Genomic DNA, 22,204 nt, shown 5'->3' with positions numbered 1-22,204 from the left:
TTGAAGGAGATCAATTAAAATTTTATGTTAGTTTATTATTTTGTTCATCATAAAATCATTCATCATATTATTTTATCAGCCGTGTAGCCCGCCAATATTCGACATAATTTTAACCTAAATCTCAGACCGTAGCGTGTTATTCGCGACCAAAAGATTAAAAGGGTATAAAAAGGCATCAATTCATTTTCTCCATTTGTATTTAATATTTTTTTTTTATTTCAATCACATTTACAGATTTACAAAAAAATGTTACTAGGCAATTATTAGCGAAATATAAAATACCAATTATAAGGACATTACATCCCGCAGCCTCGACAAATCTGATTCCGAACATAATTTTTCCATAAGAAATAATGGATCACATTTTCGAGTTGATTACGCCAAATCTTCAAACACCGGGTAGACGTCATATTTGTGGAAAAACAAAATCAAATACAAAAATTAGCTAACTCAATACTTTTGATCTTTATGTAACGTAGGATTATGTTTAAACCCTGATTATGAATTTTAAATATGTTCTACTATTAATACGCATAGTTTCACCTCGTGAAATTGATGTTATTTATAAGTCTTGAAGAAAATGTCTTGAAGAAGTGTCATAAACCATAAAATAATCGGTAAATCTCATTTTAATAAAAGGCGTTCAAGTATCCTAGTATACACAGAAAATGCGTAAGTTAAGTTTTGTGAGGACGACGCCAGTGCAGCGCTCCGATAGTCCGATACCCTAGCCACGTGAGTGAGGTGTCACGCGTCACGCGTCACGCGACATACAAGATGGCCGTATGCCGGCGCATGGCGCATGGCGGTGTGATGTCGAGCAGTTAGTTCCCCTAAATTTTATTTACCGTACCTATTCATTATACAAACAAATAAATACTCTTAATATTGAAAACATCAACTTTGTGGTCAAACATTTTACTAATTTTTATCAAGCATTTGTAAATAATCGCTTGCCGACTTTTCTGTCTACCGGTTTCGAGTCAGCAAACAACCTTTTAATATTGCCCATGCGACGTTTTATTGTAATGGTCACCCTGTACCTATGGAACTCTCGCCCCCCCTCTTTTTTCTAATATTTATCTTACGACATAAAATATTTTCATAACCTAATCAGCGCATGAAAGGGTTGCATCTTAAAATATATGGCATGTTGGTTTAATTGGTGTCCACCCGAAGAGACGGGTACGTCTCGAAACCGATAGATAGATATAGAAAAGTCGGTAAACGGTTAGAAATATATAAATATTTAATAACATTTAGTAAGTAAATATTTAATCAAAAAAGACCGCAGTGGATGAATTGTCGATAGATCTGATTACAAGAGCTAAGACCATTGTATATGGAAGATTAAATCTCAAAAAATATTTTGCACTTACTTTGGTTTTACACTCACGGCGTGATATGTTGCAGAGTTTTTAACGAGTTCATTGTACTATTGAAGAGCTCGGGTTGGCGTAGAATTTGTAGATTCAGACTCCTACTCTCGGAGATGCCTTCAGAGTATCACATGGAAGTTGTTGTGGTGTTATGGCGGAATATGTCGCGTTGCTTCTTCTGAATGTTATTGTGACGGTAAGTCTTCTGCATTATGAGGGTCAGATCCAAGGCAATTCATCGATATTGAAGTTTGAAGTTTAAGGATTACTGCTGACTAATCCTGTAAAAAAATAAAGGTATATATATATATAATGTAAAAATTAATGATAGGTGATAATGTATAGAATTATTAGCATATTCAACACTATTAAGGGCATTAAGGTATAAACCAATTAACATTTATTTTAAATTACAGTAGGTATTAGTTTTGTTTAAAACATGATTTATTTTGCCTTTTGATGAGTAGTTAACTATTTACTCGACTATTTATTTAACTGATCGACCAAAATAACCGCCTGACAGGTATAGCGTTCACACACCGTTCATTATATAAGGCTGAGATAAGCATTATCGACAAAATCAAAAGAGGAGTTTTGTGTTGCGAATGCATCCATATGCAGAAATAGAGGAAGACTGAGAAAGACGTTGCATGACCGAATCCAACGAATACTTGAAGATGGACATGGCAAAAAGCGGAATAATCGGCGCGCGTGCATAAGAAGGTGTATGAATGTAAAGAAAGCGATATATGTGTGCAAAGATAGAGCGATGTTGCCTTCTATCCTCTCTGCCTACCCTTACGAGGAAAGGGTGTGATGGTTTGTTTGTTAGTTTGTTTGGATACAGTTGACATTTGTCAACGTCCCCACAGGAACGTGTTTATGTAACTCCTGGGAAAATACACATATGTATTTTACAGTTTTTGTAATGTACATATTTTTTTATTTATTAAATTTATTTCTGTAGAACATCATAGGCAGAAATTTTAAATAAAATAAGGGATAGAACCCTAATTGTGGTAGTGAATTACAATACAATATACTCTGGCTTGCGAAAAATCGCATTAAAAATAGATATTGCAATCTCACTGAATCTTGAACCCAGAACTATATGGCGTGAGGCAAGCATCAAAGCCACTTAATCATTCTATAAATTAATTTTTAAAAATAGCATATTAGCAAATAAAACAACTCTCTTGAACAATTTATACTTTATCAGAACTTAATGGCACATTTGTTGGCTCGACAGCTATGAAGTATTTACTTCTATAACATAATTTAAAAGCTGAATTTTCTGTACGAAATTCATATTTTAACAACTTTTTAATCAATAAATATTTTATTTATTCATGTCTTTTTTAATAATTAAATATGTTTTAGAAATGAAAAATAAAGGAAAATATGCATACAATAGGTACTTAAATTTTATCTTACCTTTGATGAACAAGGATTAGTCGACATCTCGGACAATTAACAGATGGTGAAGCGCCAGAAGGTAGCACAGAAATCAGCAGCCGACGGGGAGGCTCGGAGGATCTATTTGTGGACACCATGTGCCCCGATTAGTGAGCGGACACGGAATTGTGGTAATGTGATGCACCAGCAGCGTAACTAATCATTGCTTTTGATTCTATCTTGAGACAATCCATTGTAGACCATCTGATCATGACGACAGTCCTCTACAAATAAAATAAATAATCATTTTACCAATCTCAAATACTTGAGAATAATGTTGCATAACCCTCGTAGTGGCTATGGCTATGATGTCACATGAGTCTATATGAAATGCAAGACTTGATACAATGATATGACTCTTATTTTTTAAAATAAATAAGTCATATTTTGCTACAGCAGGCTAAAATTATATTATTCTTTTTTTCCACATCAGCTGGATTTGGTGGATCATGAGGACGCCTCCGGGAGACCCTATCGCCAGCCAGCACTCTCGCCTCCTCCCGCGTCAATCCAGCGCCTCTTAGTTTCGCCGAATAAAGTCGAAAGATCGTCATCGACGGCCTTCCAGGCGTGAGCCCGCAGGTTTAAAGAACAGGCAACTTGGGTTTACGTTCTTTGAGGCATGCGCAGCACGTGTCCAAGCCAGGTCCACCACCGCATCATAGATTATTAAACTGTTTACATACGTGTGAAATTTTTGTTTTGAAATACCTGCATTAAAAAATATGTCATCTTTTCCTTGATGTGACATGACATCACAGTTTCCAGGGGGGTTCTTCAGCTTTCCTAACTTTTATGAGATAAAGTAGCGGCGTGTTCGTGGTGGATTACATAAAATCCAAATAGGTCCTGTTGACAAAATAATATCAAATAATAAAAGGTTCGTTAATCAATTGGTATAAATAATCTCCTGGACACTTAGTACACAAGGAAGATCTAACAATGATAAAATACAAATCTAAATTTATTTCAAAAGAAAGGGAAAACATTTTTGAGAAGGGAATATGAATTTTTTTAACATTTAAACCACGATAGCCACTTTAGTGCCATTTTTTCTGGATTTTATGTTCTCCTTTTATCTAATTTGTAGCCTATTATTCATATAATTTATTCTTAATTCTATGCTATTATTATGCTGTGCTATTGATTATAACAGTGAATAAGAAATTCCAATGTAGGCCGTGCTCGAAGAGTAAGTAATATTCAGTATTCATGTTACTTACACTGATATAATGTAAACACAAGATGCCGGACTGAGTCCTTCACCTGGAGTGCTAGTGAGCTCGTTGGCTCGTTGGTTCTAAATGCGTTTCGTGATATCATTTTAGTACATTAAAATGCTGTATTTTAAAAGTACATCAAGTAACACTGGGAAAGCTGGCGGAGTAACATTTCCGGGTAAGGTAGTTTTTATTTCGTTTCAAGGGTCGGTTCGGAATGACGGGAAGTAATATTTCCGATGATTGAGCTGTTCATTATGTACGACAGATGCTATCAAACATTGGGAATATTGACAAAACTGTTTTTTTACAAAACACTTTCGCATATCGCAAACAGATCGAAAATCAAAGTGAGCGGTGGGAGGAAAGGGCGGCTGCTGTTATGTCATAAAAATAACCAATTGTTCAAAATATTTGAAAATCGATAGAATTAACATAGAATTCGGTAGATAAGTAGATTGCTCCCAAAATCGGTAGATATACCGAAAAATCGGTAGATTCAGCAACACTGGTCCTAGACAAACTGGCATGCAGGGTTGCCAACCTCCATCGAGCTGAAATCGGTAGATACAGAAAAATAAATAAGTAGATTTCGGTAGATTTGTTATCAGCTGGAACAGTTTCACAAAAAAATAATACAACTTTTACTTTTTACGATCCACACTGTTAAAAATTGTTATTTCAGAAACATTTATGCATTTTTTCTTTCACATTGCCGTCCTGATTTTTTGTTTACAAACCGGAAAATCATGTTGAGCGGCGGTAGGAAGGGTCGACTGCCATTATGTCGTAAAAATAGTGTTAAAAAAACGTTAGAAATTTTTTGAACTTACCATTTTGGATTGCATTTGTATTCTCGTCATTGCTTAATATCAGAGTATTTTATAATAAATGAAAGTAAATATGGAGTGGCTTCATATAAATTTACATCGATGAAACATTGTGGAAGAACTGCAAATAAAAACTATAAAGGCGGCGGCGACCATGTATTGATTTTGTTGATACATAAAAGCCCCCTCATAAAATCGTACTCAAATCGTAAAAAGCAGTACTCGATTGTATTACTTGAATCTTAGTTACAAAAACAAATTGTATTAATTTGTTAGTTTGGCATGTTTAAAATTGTGATCATTTTAAACCTAGCCCACAAGCCGCAAGCCGCAAGCTGCAAACCCAGCCCGTCTAGCTTATTCTGCGCGAAACACTGTGACTGAGAGTATGGATTTTATTATTAGTGGCCAGTGTTGCCAACCCCATCCTAGAGTAAAACTGTATACACGCTTCAAACAAAAACTGTATATGTTAATTAAAAAACTGTAAATCTACAGCTTTTGCTAATTTTGTATTTTTTAATGGTAGTAATAATTAAAACATATACGGGGAAGAAATATTAAACAAAAAAATCATGTTGTGATCATCAAATTTTTAATAAGTTTAACAAAACGAACTTGGAAATAAACAATTGAATAAAACTGTATAACAATCATTAAAAGTAAAAATACACTAAAAAATATCAATATATAGATTTAGGCATAAATTTTTTTAATAACCTACCCTTAAAAATTGAAAATATTAACCATATAAAAAAAAAACTAAAAAAGAAACTAAACAAACACTTTAAACAAATGCAAATCGAAAATAAATAATATTAATGTAGGTACACCAGCAACCAAAATAAAAAATAATAAATATATCGCGTCAAAATAAATCAAAAACATTTGCGTAAGTCACTCTCCAAGCCCAAGAGCCAACAAGAGCTAGTCTTTTATTTGGAGAGTCAACGCATCAAATGAGAAATTAGATTTAACAGTAGAGTCTGAAAAATAACAACGCACCTGGACTGGATGAAATAAGAATCGAACAGATCAAACACTTTGGAGCGCAAACCATGGAATGGGTCCTTAAACTAATGAATGCATGTGTAATAAGCGAAAAAATCCCAAAGCTCTGGAGGAAAGCGCATGCAACTGCACTCCTTAAACCAGGAAAGGAACCTAACGACCCTAAGAACTACAGACCTATATCCCTTTTATGACAACTGAGCAAAATCTTTGAACGCCTAATTCTAAATCGGGTATCAGACCATATAGACCGCCAAATGATAAGAGAGCAAGCAGGTTTCAGACCCGGAAGATCGTGTACTGGTCAGGTCCTCAACTTGGTACAGCACATTGAAGACGGGTTTGAGAGGAAAAAGATTACGGGAGTGGCGTTTCTGGATCTCACGGCTGCATACGATACGGTGAACCATACCAAACATATTGATAAAATATAAAATGTCACAAAGGACTTCAAACTTATATCCATAATCCGCAATTTTCTGAACAATATACGATTTTATGTAACTTTTCAGGGCAAGGACAGTCGATGGAGATCCCAAAAGAATGGACTACCACAGGGAAGCGTTCTGGCGCTAATCCGATAAAACATAAATACTAACGATCAACCCATACCAGAGGAAACCAGGCAATTCATCTACGCTGATGACACAGCAGTGGCTGCTCAAGATAACTATTTCCAGCTGGTGGAGGAAAAACTTGCCCGAACTCCTAACACAATTGGGGAATACTATGAAAAAATATGTTAAAGCCAAATCCAAAGAATACACAACTCTGTGCCTTCTACCTCAAAAATAAGCAGACGAGAAGAGAACTGGAAGTCACGTGGAAGAAAAAGAGAATCGAGCACTGCCAAACACCCAAATATCTTGGTATAACTCTGGATAGGACGCTTTCCTATAAGCAGCACTGCACCAATACTAAACAGAAAGTCTCCGCCAGGAATAACATATTACGGAAGCTCACCGGTTCATCCTGGGGAGCATCTCCTCATGTACTCCACACTTCTGTCTTGGGTTTGTGTGTTTCCGCAACAGAGTACGCTTGTCCCGTTTGGCAGAAGTCAGCACACGCCAAACAAGTAGATATTGCTGTAAATGACATGGCGCGATTGGCGTCCGGCTGCTTTAAGCCCACGCCGGTGCACAAACTTTATCCTACTATAGGTATCGCTCCACCCAACATCAGGAGAAACGTAGCAGCGGGCACAGAGAGACACAAACAGACCCATGACCCTAGACACCCCCTTTACGACCATCAAATGGCTCTTTCGAGACTAGGATCGATAAGAAGTTTCCTCAAAGTCACAACTGACTTGAAGACCTCTGCAGAAAAACGCAGAAAAGATCTGTGGAGAGAGGAACTCGGCAATAGGCTCTGGATAATGCCATCTGAAAGCACAAACACTGTCTACAATTTGGACTTCCCTACGTGGAAAGTTCTCAATAGACTTAAGGAAGGGGTGTCTAAGTGCAAAAACAACCAACGGAGGTGGGGTTTTCTGGAGGGAGATGACATAAACTGCGATTGTGGAGAGGTGCAGTATGATCCTCATCTGCTGCGGTGCCCACAAATTCAGTTAATGGCCACTGACAAGGCGATATCTGTTGCTGCACACTGGAGTGGCAAGGTCTAAAGTCCGGACCCGATAATTAAGTAAGTAAGTACAGTAAAATATCATGTGAAAACAACAATAAATGTAATGTGAGATATAATGTTAAAATAAAAATGTATTTGAAACTATAAATAAATTTTATAAATGTATGTCATAATATCTAACATGTTATTTATATAAAGGTATCAGCTGATTTTCAAGAAAATCTTTTTCATTTTCTATTTTATTTTTGTTATTGAAATCGTACATGCTTTTGTTGAATTTTTGAAATGTTCATTGGTGGCATCAAACTCAAAACAATTATTTATATCTGATTTTCAGTACAAAGTACCCTTTATTTTAGTTGTAGAAAGTTTATTTCTGAGTTTTGTTTTCATAATATTAATTCTTGAAAACACATAAGCTTTTTTATAAAATTTGATAATAATGGAAATTTCGAAGATCAGTCGCCTTTTTTCAACTTGGAAACATAGCCCCAAAAAAGTTCCACATTGGGCATCTCACTCTCGTTAAAATTGAAATTGGTATAACGAAGAATTCTCCATTCTCTATCCCATTCGGTAATATTTTCCGGGAAAATATTTGGGAAATAATATAACATATCAGATACTGAAGTTATTTGTTTTTTGCTCAGATCGTGATCTAAAATCACTTGTGAATTCAACATCTGTAAAAATTTTAGGCCCTGACGTTCTTTGTCATTGAAACGAAATCTTCGTTTGATTCGGGCTGCTGCCTCAAAGTAAAACTCTTTACATTCTGTGTAAAAAATTGACAGTTTATCATCGTCCCAACTCTTGAGTGTCTTTTTCCAACCGAATCAAATTTGGTATCATTTCGCTTACATATGTTTCGAATAACGGCATATGAGTCCGAACGTCATTTTCATCAACACTTATTACTTTCTATTCTTTGGCATTTAAAATGTCTTTGGCTTTGTTTTTCTCTTTTTCTGTTAGTTCTAAGTAAACCAGTTGTACAAAGCATTTTAAAATTGTCGTGTATGCCGTGTATATCTGATCGTATAATAAGTACAACTTTGGTTTCTCTGCCTGCATTTCTTTATTCAAATCTGTATAAATTAGTAACACAAATCGTAGAAATTCCAAGTATAATTTGGTGGTCGGTTCCAGAGCTTTCGTCAAAATACCTTGAGCAGAAAAAAGCCGATCTGCGAAAACTGCTGATTGAAAATATAATTTCATTTTTCAATTTCACATCATTTAACGATCGCCTCCTGGTTTGTGCAGGGTGGAATATTTTGTGAGGTTTGATATTTGCAAAGGCCTTGAAAAGTTTTGTAATCATCAATGCGCTTAGGTAAATTTTGAATGTGATTGAAAACTTCGCGGCAAAAATCTTCAAGACCCCTAGGTAATTTTTCGCATTCGCAGGGTGCGCAAAGCGCAAATTAATGACATGTACACTTCATAGTGAAAATATTGGGTATGTCATTTTTCAAATGAGTGACCATCGAGTTATTCCCTCCAAACATGACATTGGCGCCATCAAATGCAAAACCTAACATTTTTTGTATGGGATTTCTTTCTCAATTAAATATTCGACAGTTTTATTGTATAAAACTTTGGGTGGACCGTCTGTAACTGGTATCAAAGTTAGAAATTTGTCTTCTACTTCATAATTTGAGTTGACTACCTTCGCTATTAAAGCTAAATGCTTGATTGTCGACTTATCAATGCTCTCATCTACTAACAACGAAAAATCCTTTTTCCGTAAATTTGTTATCAAGTTTTCTTCGGCCGTTTTTCATGTCACATTTACTACAATAGCTCGAGCTTTTGTTCGGCCCACAGATAAATTTTCGAATCAGGACATACTGATCGCCGTTCTGCCTATGTTTAAATATCTACATTTCCTCAACTCTTCCATCAGCTAACTTTTGTGAAGTATAAGAGTCAAAATGCTAGTAAGTCATACAACTGTTTTATTTATTTGTTTCAGAGCTGAGATACAGAATAAAAAACACCGGACTCTGATCTCCAGTCAAAAAAGTGTCTAGTCTGTTTTCTGAGAATTATTTGACATCACAACATCATCTGCCTTTTTTGCCAAAATTAGCCAGTAGTTTTTATTATTTATTCAAAATAAATTTACTGGGTAATAATAACAAGACATTTTTTTAAATTTTAATATTTTTAAGAAGCTTCGAGTTTTTTGTGGCTTTGTAGAAATAAACCCAAAATTGCATGAATATTGGTGTGGCAACCTTGTAGGATGTTTGTAAAAACAAACATCATGAAAGTTTGTTGGATGGTAACTAGGAAGTTTGATTTAAACTTGCCTCAAGTTTACAGAGTTTCAATGTCAAACTTAAGTCAAGCTTTCACTCTTGATACTTCAAACTTGATACAAGCTTGAGTCAAGTTCACATTGCTCACTGGGTAGTAAGAACATAGTTCTAAGATCTTTCATTTTTATAATTCCTTTATAGTTAATAAGCTACAGTTCTTATAGCGTACATTAAAGAAAAATAAAAAAAATCAAAATGAAAACTGTTACGTATAAATTACATGTATAACATCATAACCACGAACCAAAAAGTGCTAAAAATAAACAAATTTACTCATTAAATTTATGCTTTACATCTCATTGTGTATTTTATTTCAAACTTATTTTAATGAACTCGTATGGTGTTTTGAAGTAAAACAAATTATTTGAATAAGTTGCGGTTTCTGCTGAAAATCTTGTTTCGGTAGGTCACGAGATGTTATATATTTATTATGTCAGCCAGTTAGCCTCAGATTACGGCACCAAATTACACAAATGTTGCCAGTTCTGTATATATAATTGTTTTCCTTTATAAAGACTTTTTATCAAAACGTTATAACATCGGCCTATGTCATGTTGCATATGCATTTACAAATTATAATACAAATTAAAGACACAAAGATTAGGAAATGTACATAAAAGTGCGCCTGGCACTTTAAAATTATTAACAGTATATGGATCCATTAAAACCATTTAAAAGTGCATTAATTTGTGACTCGAAAGTACCTTATTTTAACTATCTGGAACACTACCCCTCATAATAAATTACAACAGTGCTGCTGAAAGTGAACTTATGTTTATTGTTAAATACATAATAAATTAAATACTCACGCTCTAATAAAATACAAAATGATAAATCAATTCTTATACCACTCATCATTCATAAATTTTGTAAATGGGATCTAGAATTTAAACAGCGCTCAGTAGCTGAGAGGCTTGTTATAATCTAACTCCTATTTTTTTTATGAGTTTTTTTATGTTTTTATTTTAATATCATTCAAACACTTTACTTCATTGTCAAATTAAAGCAAAATGTAAATGGGGGCTAGATTACTAGCCGTCCATGCGCTCTGTGACTGCAAGACGTGCTGTAACCTAACTCCTATATGTTAAAATTGAAATTTTTCATAGTTGGAAAGGAGGAACTAGAATCCCACTCTTCGATGCGCTATGTATCCGTTTTATCCAAGACGTGCAGGGATACTTATTTATTGTACAGCGCCCTTGAGGCGATTTTCACAAAAATGGTACGATATATATTTTCCAACTATATATATATATCTATCTATCCATAGAATTAAGAATAGTCCAGAAGGAGCGTAGAATCATATTTGAATACATCGTACTGTGTCCAATAATTCCCCCACTATGCCCTACTTTCGCCACGCGCGTTCATGATACCGTCGTGTAATGTTGCACGATGGGAAAAAATATAATTATTACACAAATGTAAGGTAACAAAAAAGCAATCTGTTAATTTCTCTAAAATTTTATTGTGCACGCGGAAACATTGATTGACACAACAGAGTAGATAAGTAAAGGGTCATTTAATAAGAGTAATTGAATTAATGAACTTTGAACTTAAAATATAAAACATATTTTATTTTACATAAAACGGATATTTTTATATCATGTTAAATATTATTTGTTGTTTTAAAGATAATGTCGTTCAAATGTCCCTCACCGCGTTGTTTAATCTAAGGTCTAATTTTCATTAATTCTTTCATAGATGAGCAAAGTAGGGTAAAAAAAATCACTACCCTGAAAACACTAAAGAAATTTCCATTTTGTTTCTTCGACAATCTGACAGATGGAAAAATAATTCAATTTTTAAGTAATGCATTTGTTATATACACATTCATTTGCAAATTACATATGAAATGTGATTGCATCCTGTTTCTTTAAGATCCTAGCAGTATTTCCAAACTTTAAAAGGACACAACACGGCATAGTTGAATTCAAATCAGGAGTTGCGTACTGAGCGACGTCTCCAAAGAAACTAATGGGTCAAAACGTAAACCTACTAATTTATGAGTAGTTGAGTCGCCTTCTGTTTGATGTGCGTATGCGGTTTCTGGACTATTCTTAATTCTATGATTATATATCTATCTACCTATAGTACCTATCTATCCATACATATGCATATACATATATATATCTATATATTGTATTTATAAAAATGCCTTGTTGTGTCTCGCAAAAACTCGAAAATGGCTCAACAGATTTACATTAGGTTTTTCGCAAAACTTTCTAATTTACGTACACGGTTTACAAATAATAAAATCTTTAATATATTGAGTAGAAAAAAAGTTAGAAGCACATACGTATTTTCATCGATTTTCCGGGGTTGCATTCGACTGAAATGCAAATTCCAAAAAATTTTGAGTGTTATTTTTTTGTAAATTAAAAAGTTTGTGTTTTAACGTTTACAAACATCAATTATTTTCAGTGGATACTGAATTGATTAATTTCCTAACAATTTCTTCATTTCTACACGATAACATATTTTTAATGGATTTTTAGTAATTTTTAAAAAGTTTTAACCAACATTCGAGACATTTTTGAAAAACGGATTCTTACACAGAATGCACCACTGCCGGTAAGTAGCGTAGAGTTTGACATTTGCAAAAAGAGTTCTTTATTTGAAACAAGATTTTTCAATGTTTTGGAATTCAACCACAAACAAGTACCAAGGTGTTGAGTTTTAGAATTCAATCAAACACATGTACCTAGGTACCTACATATCAATGAAAAGTATTTTTCCTTTTATCCGGAAAGTTTTTGCACGTTTTCACGATAAAGTCATTTTTCTTTTATTATTATTTATTTATTTATTTATCGACATACTTGTTCGGTCCATTCCAACAATGGTTTACACATTTTTGTACAAATAAAATACAACGAAATAAAATTAAGGCTAGGACAAAAAAATAAAAAAAATGACTACCTGAAGATAAAATTTGGTCTATCTTAGTTCTTTCCTTTCTTTTGGTTTCGAATTAAATGTCAAGGTCACATCGAAACACGGCTGACGATTAAAGAATTACTGTATTCTGTGGGCGTAAAATGGACGTGGGTTGAGTTAGCAATTTTTGCATGATTTTGATTTGAGTGCGACGAGGCCTTTTAGTCAATCGCATGAGGAGATAAAACGAAAAACTAACTCTTATTACGAATATAAAATATAAGTTTTTTTTCTTTTATCCGAACAGTTTTTGCACACTTTTACGATACAATCAGGCATTTTTCTTTTCATTTATTTTGCTTTCGAATTAAATGTCATGTAAGAATGACCAAATACGCGTCGGTCATGAGTTGAGTGTCATAATTTTAGAATGCTCAGAGGGAAAATGGTCTGACTTTTATTTATCAACACGTATTTTAGTCCGAATAGTTTGTGCACGCTTTCATGACACAATCAAGCATATTTCCTTTTCATTTTAAGACAAATATCAAATCAAATTTTACCTGCAGTAAGAAATACAAGAGGGTCAAATAATTTAACTTGTAAACAACCTAGAACTAACAGAAAAAAAAACAGTTTTGTCCATACAATAAAGTTCTACAATTCACTTTCTAATGACAAAACTTATACCTACGTACTTAAAAAACACCCGAAAAAAACAGTTTTTATAGCCCGTGTTAGTGATATGTAATGTATAATTATCGACTTTTTATTAAAACTATTGTGTCATAATAAATTATTTACCCTCAGACCAGTACTTTTGCTGATTGGGAATATTTCGTTCAAATTTTTTTTATAATCTATTGTGATGACATATGTAAAGCTAAAACGATGTATTTTGTCGTTTTCGTAATTTATTTTGGTTTTGGATTAAATGTCGAGCTCACATCAAAACACAGCTGGCGATAAAGGAATGACTAAATTTGCGTTGGGCATGAGTTGAGTGTCATACTTTTTGAAGGCTTGGGGTATAACGCTTTCTGATTTTTCTTCATCAACACGCATTCACATCTTTTCTTTATAGATTGTGGAACTAGAGTAGTGATTTTTGCACGACTTTAATTTGAGCGCGATGAAGTCTCTTATCTAATAACACGTGGAGATAAAACAAAAAACAAACCCTTACTACAAATGTATAAATAGCTTAAAAAAATCCAAAATAAATAACGTGTGTAATTAGTTGCAAAAAATGTTTGTTCAACCAGCTAATAGCAGGCAAGCTAACGTTCGGGCAGGACAACATCTGTCGGGTCCGCTTGTATACTATATTATATAAATGAGAATATAAAAACATCAGGTACCTACCGAACAAACTTTTTTTCCAATTTATATTTTTAATTGTGGTAGCAACTTTTATTATTTTGGCAACACAGTTGCCATTTTGACGTTTGTTGGCAATGTCAGATGGTGTGCAGTTTTAAAGATTGCCAAAAATGCTCAATGTATTTTACTCGATTTTTCATTGTTTTAATTAAAGTTGTTAATTTCTGACATTTCGACAGCGCCTTAAAAGATGGATACATTAATGACTAAGCGGACAATGATAGTGACAACGTCCAAGCATATCCTAAAACTTAAAAAGGAATTTCATCCGAGATTGGAGTGAAATACATAACGAGTCGGGGGATATTTTATTTAATAGAAAAGGGACATGCAGCTCAAACGAGATGACCGACGATTGCTGAATTCCAGTCGACTAGCTGCCGTGGACGTTGCACGTAACTGGAGACAACGTGACTTCAATGACTGCGTCAAAGACTTCCGGAGGCGGGAAGACGAGCTAGGAAGCCTGTTAAGAAACAACCTCTGTCTGTGGCAATTACGTCAAAATGACTGACGTGGGTAAAAAAAACGCGCATTAGAGACTAGAACCAATATTCAACGAAGAGAGTTCTCTTTTCCGATGACTCATTTTATCTTTCAAAGCCTGCAATTCCGCTTCGTTTGTAGAGGAAACGAAAAACTTAACTCTTCTCCTATAATCCAAACTACCAAACATCCTCTCAAGAAAATGTTCCGGGGATGTTTTTCATTTTACAGATCAGAGTTGCTCGTTCCAGTGACGAAAATGATGACAGCGAGAAGTATTGGCCGATTTTACTAGAAAAGATGCTTCTGGAGATGCAAAAGCAATGGTCGAATGGGGAAGGAATATTTAAGCGGGATCTAGCCCCCTGTCATACTTACAAAATAATTATGAAATTCTTCATAGAGAACCGGAGTACTGGATTTACCAATAAATTCACCCAATCCAATATCTATAGGCGATTTGTAAAAATCGTCTCTCCAAAGTTGATAGCATCACGGCGGAATATTTAATTTTGTCCATAATTCAGGTATGGTTTCGGGTTGAAAAAATGGTGTCTCATTGAATCGATGCCAAAACGATTTAAATGTTTGATTGAGGCCATATTCAATATGAATTTGTAGTATTTGTTTGTTCTCATTAAAAAAATATATTCAAGGCATACATAACACGAAAAAAATAATTAGCAGTACAATTTAAATGTAAAAAAATGACAAAATGAAAAGAGCCAGTAATTGGAGTAAAGGTAGGTAAGCTATCCTCTCTGAACTTTCTTTCAGTAACATGAAAGGTGTTAATATCCGAAGAGATACGGTTGAGTATTTTATAGTCCCTGGTCTGGCACCTGAAGCGTAGGACTGATCATTTTACCTTCATGTAAATTAAAATTATCAAGAAACTGCGATTGGTGTACCAATGCACGCCAAATGAAATTTCAGTTTCGTCGCTAGATTTATTATTAATCTTTACTGTTTGCTTTCTGTTTTTCATGTAACTTTGGAACAGTTCCAATTTCTAATTAAGGATTTTTATATTCCTAAGTTTTTCAAAAAGTATGTCGTGTTTAATAGTATCGAAGACCTTGCATAAATCGAAGAAAATACCTATATATTTTTCTCCTTTGTCAAGATTATCATTTATGTAGCTCGTTATTTTGGCTATTGTATCTGATGTTCCTGTGTTTTCTCTGAAGCCAAGACGGTACTGGTACAGGAACTCAAGCTAACTGACAATTGTCTTCATCGAGAGTTCGATGATTGGGCTCGAGAGAAGATGGAAGGATATGCCGATTTTCATTGAAAAATCATCATCTCATTTTTCTTTAAACGGCTATGTCAACAAGCAAAATTACCACTATTGGTGTGAGTCAAACCCCAAAGTAATTGATGAGGCTCCATTACATCTGGAAAAACTCACTGTCTGGTGTGGATTATGGTATGGTGACATCATTGGGCCATATTTTTAAAAAAATGAGTATGGATGTATCAATACTGTGAATGGTAAGCAATAGTGCTTACCTGCTGTATGAATTTTTCTTTCCCCAAATTGAAGAAATTTATGAGGCTGATATTCATTTTCATTAAGACAGCGCAACTTGCCATACAGGGGGCGTTACGATGGAGTTATTGCGTAAACAATTTGATGAATTGATTATTTCACAAAATGGTCCTTACAACTGGCCACTAAGATCTAGTGATTTAACAGCACTAGACAATTTCCTGTGGGGCTATGTTAAATCAGAGGTTTACACCAACAAACCTAGGAATTTTGATTTGAAAAATGCTGCACAGTCATCGTAAATTGACGTCACCGAATCAATCAGTGGAAGAGAATCCGTGGTGTTCATTTAAACCAATGATTCTTAACCGGGGCGCCAGCGCCCTTTTGTTGGCATTTTGAAATTCTGGCAGGGCTTTTTTAAATTTTTAGCCTTTAAGGAGCTGCAGAAGATCGAGTGGGTATTGTGTCAATATAGTAAAACAAGTTTAATATCATGTTCTTCATATAAAATATGGGCTCATTCAAAAAAAAATTAAATATCACCTATGAGTGAAAGTTTTGTACCGTCCAAGGCTGGTAATCCATTTTTATCGGACGTAGAAAGTGTCAGCTCAAATTCAAAAGAGCAGTTGATTGACTTACAAAATGACTGCGAAGCCAAAATTGTATTTAATCAATGTGATTATAATGCTTTTTGGGTTCGTTTTTGCCATCAATACCGCACCCCTTCTGTGGAAAGAAGTAAAATTACTTATCATAGCATTTCCATCTTCCTATTTAGTAGAGAAGGGTTTTAGTGCAGTAACACGTATATTAAAAAAATCACAAAATCGATTACAAATAAGTGAAAGAGGTGATTTGAGATTATATTTGACTTGACTTGAACCTAATATTACGAAATTGACGCCATCACACGAGGCTCAAGGATCTCATCAATTTTTCTTTAGTTTTTTAATATATCTTGAATTATTTACTTATTTTTCAAAATATTGTTCTATGTATGTGATATTAATATGACATAAAAGGGAATAAATACATAATGTTTATAAAAAGAATATTGTGTTTTATTTGTACTTCTCATCATTTTTTTTTCAGTAGAAAATATTAAAATAGAGAAAAGTGTACAATTTTCTTTTCGATTTTTGTTCGAGGGGGGGGGAGACGCTGGTTAATTTAACTGTGGTAAAGAGTGCGATTCTTTCTATACGGTTAAGAAACACTGATTTAAACTATGTTTTGTTTAAATCATAAATGGCAAAACACGTATCGTCTAATAAAACCATTCCGCAACTCTATGATTGAATTCAATGTGGTTTATTTCAATTTTAAAACCTATTATTCGTATTGATAAACCCTCCATATATATATTGATAGATAATATCTTCCAACCAACCATAAACAAACTACTTTCTTTCAGTTGAAGATTTGTACTTTCCGATTTTACAGTTGTTTATTTAGTGGGTGGATAGTCCCTGTACATGTAAAACAGTAAGAAAACATTGCATATCATTTAAGCTATCGTAGAAATACGTATTATACTGTAACATTTTACATGATAAGATAAGTATTGCTTAGAAAGTGGGAACAGGTAAAGAGTTTGGAAGGAGGAAGGGAGGGGTTTCAGGAAAAAGAGGAATTATATGATAGAAAATTAGGTTTCTAAGAGTAGATATTAATTCATAGTGTTTCTGAAAGCTAATTAAAGAAGGCGCATTTCCAGCATCTGAAGTAGTTTAATCCGTAGTCTGGCGACAGAAAAGTGCGTAATTACTGATGTGGTATGTCGAGGAGTGGAAAGTATTGTCTCTTGAAAATGATGAAGCAATGTACCATGATCAGAAATATAGAAGAAGTTCTCAAAAATATATTTCGGTGCACGAGGGTTGTTAAAAAGTAGTGAAAGATTGGATGTTTAAAACAAACCCACTTAATTATGTCAAAATTCATAAGTGATCTTATTGTTAATTCCTTTTTTTCAACATCATTCTATGTCCGCTCCCTAGTCAAGGCATATGGTGTTCACAAAGAGCCTCCATGCATCTCTATCTCCTGTGCGTCCTCCCAAGTCAGGTTCGCGTCCCGTAGTTCTGACATTAACTGCCGACTGCTTGTCTGATGAGTCCTTGAGTGGATTTCCAGAACGTCGAGAACCTGATGCCTTGTAAAGCATCTCAGGGGGCATCCGCAGTATATGAACCAGGCAACCATATCGCCTCTGCTTGGTGACAGTTGTCACCGGGGTTTGCTGCGTCCGTTCTCTTATTACTTCATTCCGCACAAAGTCAAACCATGGCACACCCAAGATTCTTCCGAGACACCTATTCTTAAAACTCGGTATTTTGCTGTTTTGGGCCTTAGTGAAGTGCCACGATTCACATCCGTAGAGGAGAATAGATATTATCCAGGCGTTATATAGGCGGCATTTGGTTTTCACTGAATAAATATCCGATCTCTAGACAGCCTTCATACTGTTAAATGTGGCGCCTGCTACTCTTAGCCGCATTCCCAGTTCTTCTTTAAATCTGCCATTTTCTGTAACATCTACTCCCAGATATTTGAAACTCTCGACCCTTTCAATGATTTTTTTTTAAAGAGAAATATTAGTGTTTTTGTAATTTACCCAAATATCAAAAATTTTGGTGGCCATTTTCAACAAATTGTAAATAACTCACTATTAGAAAATGGAATTCAAGTTGGGGTAGAGTGGGGTTCGAACCTCGGACCTCTGATCTGTGAGTCCATAACACTAGTCACGGGACCACAACCCAATTAATAGACAGAGTTAGGGGATTTTGAGTATCAAGGCACGAAGAGTTACACAGTACATGGGTTTTTGCAATATTTATTTTTGAACCCATGCATGTGGAGCTTATCTACAGTGACCCAAAGACCCCTGACTGAATCGTCAATTATAACCGCATCATCGGCATACTGTTTAAGTTTAACTGATCTTAATGCCATAGAAATAAATGAGTCATTGGTAACAAATATCTCAAAAAACTTAGTCAGCAAAGCTTGCACCTTTGCTGGCATAAAACCTTTTTTATTTTTAAATGTATTAAACAGCTTGCATGTCCTCTTACTTATGTTTTTCAATTATCAATAAAGGAAGGCACTTTTCCTGAAATATGGAAAAAAACAAACATTACACCAGTACATAAAAAAGGAAATAAGAGTCTTGTAGTAAATTATGAACCCATTTCTCTTCTTCCCATTTTTAGTAAAATTCTTGAAAATATAGTAACTGATCCGCTGTTTGATGTTATAAAACCACATATGACTCCCAATCAACGTAGATTTTATAAGAAACGGTCAGTTGAATCAAATCATTGTGAATTTACCGATATTGTTTTGAATGCTTTAATAGTAATAATAATCATAGTTTATTAACAAAATAACAATTACTTTACTACATATAAATTTAGGTAATAGATTTCTCTGGATCATGTCTAGTCTGCCTAACTAGGTACAACCTGTTTTACGGCAGACATTTGTATGCAAAATAAACTACTAGTTAATTTACTATAAAAGTTATCCAATATTAATTTATACCATTTATTATTTAAGAATGTATTTTGAGTAAATTTTCTGATTTTTCACAACCTAAACCCAGTAACCAATTTTTTTGATTGAATCCGAATGATGTCATTGGATGCAGTTTTTCAGGTAGACGTTTTATATACAGATTACTCAAAGGCTTTCAATAAAATAAGTCATTCGATCTTACTTCGCAAGCTTTGGAATATTGGTATATGGGGGAATCTGTATCGTTGGATATGTTCCTACTTTAGTAACCGCAGTCAATCAGTCTCACTCAAAGGATTTAATTCATCATTTAAACCAATTCCATCAGATGTCCCTTAAGGTTCACATCTTGGACCCTTTTTAAAAAATATATTTATATCAATGATATATATAATCATTATGCATTAAAAACTTAAATTATTTGCTATACACTGATGACAATAAAGTATTTAAAATTATCTTCAACAAATGAATGCGAAGTTCTTCAAGCTGACTTAGAAAAAATCTGTCGCTATTGCAAGGACAATGGATGATAAGCTTTTATTTAGAGATAACATAAATACAATAGTGGATAAGGCGTATAGACTTCTGGGTCTTACAAATCTCTTACAAAAGATCTTACAAATCTCCAAGCCATTCTCATCACTAGATACACTCAATCTTTTTTACTATACTTATGTACGCAGTCAACTCGAATTCGCTACATTAGTATGGTCCCCTCATTATGATGTATATATTAATCAAATCGAGAACATTCTAAAGAAATTTATAAGGAGCCAGGAATATCGTTTGGTGACATTGAAAATGATTACGCCGCATCTTTGATTAAATTTAATCTATATTATATAATCACTACAAAAAAGGCATCTGGTGATGAAAAAAGTGTGATTTCATTTTTCTTTTCAAAATTCTAAATAATGTGGCTAAATTCTAAATGATTCGCCGTACCTTTTATAAAACATTGGTTTTCGTTGTCCTCTTCGCTATACCAGATTAAATTTCCTTTTTATATACTTGTAAAAACAATTATACCTACTTTCCTATTCTGTGGCGGTCCCTATAAGGGCCGCTTTACCGCATTGACGTCCGTAACAAGTGTGATGCCACGATACTTATGACAGTTGTTTAATGGATCACACTTTTATGCAAATTGCACCTTTTAGTCTGTTATGTTAATTTCTGTGGCCAAACGGATGAAGAATACAGTTCTGTGTGTGTGTGAAATAGAACCAGAACCCTGGGCGGGTGTTTTCAACTTAACTCGCAAATTAAAATCTTGAAAAAGGAAATTAAGTAGATAAGTCCACTTTGTTGTGTGGTGATTGACGCGTTTACCTACCACTCTTGAGGTTCTGGATTCGATTCCTGCGGTGATATTTAAGATCTTCTCCACCCCCTAGAGAGTGATTAGTTTTGCTTCATATAATGGCCACACTGATGATTAAACGTCAAACAAATACGAACACCTCCAACTAAACACGAAAATTTTCCTTTATACCATTATTGCGACCTTAAGCATTACCCAAAACACTTAATTAGGTTGAATTGACCAAACCGTATTTGTTTTTTTCCGTTTTTGAAGCAGTTTTATACACCGTTTGACGTTTAATCATCAGTGTGGCCAATCTTCATGACTTCAAATTAATCACTCTTTAGGGAATAAAGAAGATCCATAATCGCATCCCTGGTAAGGTGGATGATTTCATTGTTTTTAGACTGGTACCTAAAAGGTAAGATTGATCACCTTTCCTTTAATGTAATAAAGAAATCTAAATACACTGTAATTTTTTTTCATGTACAAAAAAATATTTTTGCACTCTTGAAAAAAATGTTTTACCACAAATGGGAATCAAGTTGTGATAGATTGGGGTTTGAACCTCAGACTTCTGATCGGTTCACAATTGGAGTGTCAATACAGTGCCCTATGCACCACTAAATATGATGATCTTTAATTTATTTACATAGAACGGGTTGTGTTTACATTATATCACTAACATTATTCCTAATCTGTTTGACCGTTGGTCCCGTGTTGTGTAAGTTGGAACAATAAAAATTCTATGTATTTCAATATTTTACATACCGAGTGATTTAAAAATATACCATTGTAAAAGTTGTCTTAATATTTCCCCTCTTTATTTCTTTCCTTGGTACCTATAAATACTGCAGTAAAAGCACCCACCCCTTTCCCAAAACTGTCCATAAAGACTTGTGTCTTTCTTCAGTTTCGCATATTCACTGTCATTTTTTAAAACTAATTCAGCGAAAATTTAATATTTCTTTACAATCAAACCGCGGAAATAACAAAACATTAAAAGAAGAATCATTAAAAGCTTTCATTGTACCCCTCACTGCAGTATTGTCAATTTTTGATCAATCAAATACACATGGTCAGTATAATCACCTTTTTAAAATTTCCCCGTATGACAGTGAAGGAATACAGTGTTTGCTCCAAATTTAGTCCGCGGCCGCATGCTCCAGATCTCACTTCGGAAAGGAAGAAGAACGTACTCATACAAACAAATCAAACAACGACACAACACCCAAATACATATAAGACACATTAGAATAATTTTCCCCATACAACATGCACTCAAGCGACAGAAGAATAACA

The 22,204-nt window shown here is 34.2% G+C and overlaps 1 protein-coding gene and 1 long non-coding RNA gene across 2 annotated transcripts; one reads left to right on the top strand and one right to left on the bottom strand.

The window, feature by feature from the left end:
* Positions 1-902: 902 nt before the first annotated feature.
* LOC148276497 (uncharacterized) lies at positions 903-5,214 on the bottom strand. Its single transcript, XR_015823724.1, has 4 exons — positions 4,888-5,214; positions 3,546-3,683; positions 2,814-3,058; positions 903-1,660 (listed from the first exon to the last, which is right to left on the bottom strand). It is a non-coding gene; the product is annotated as an uncharacterized LOC148276497 (long non-coding RNA).
* Positions 5,215-6,435: 1,221 nt separating this feature from the next.
* On the top strand, positions 6,436-9,569 carry LOC148276496 (uncharacterized). Its single transcript, XM_088234178.1, has 2 exons — positions 6,436-7,548; positions 9,470-9,569. Exon 1 carries the CDS (start codon positions 6,635-6,637, stop codon positions 7,526-7,528), a length of 894 nt encoding a protein of 297 aa, XP_088090304.1. The 5' UTR covers positions 6,436-6,634; the 3' UTR covers positions 7,529-7,548; positions 9,470-9,569.
* The last annotated feature ends 12,635 nt before the right edge of the window (positions 9,570-22,204 follow it).

The sequence above is a fragment of the Micrasema longulum genome, unplaced genomic scaffold (assembly GCF_059751315.1).
Source record: "Micrasema longulum isolate JH-2025_06_02 unplaced genomic scaffold, ASM5975131v1 h1tg001211l, whole genome shotgun sequence".
Taxonomy (NCBI): Eukaryota; Metazoa; Arthropoda; class Insecta; order Trichoptera; family Brachycentridae; genus Micrasema; species Micrasema longulum.
This window is presented reverse-complemented; position numbering and strand designations above follow the sequence as displayed.

Coding starts and splice junctions, on each gene's coding strand:
- LOC148276496 (XM_088234178.1), top strand. CDS start 6,635: ATGTTAAAGCCAAATCCAAAGAATACACAACTCTGTGCCTTCTACCTC.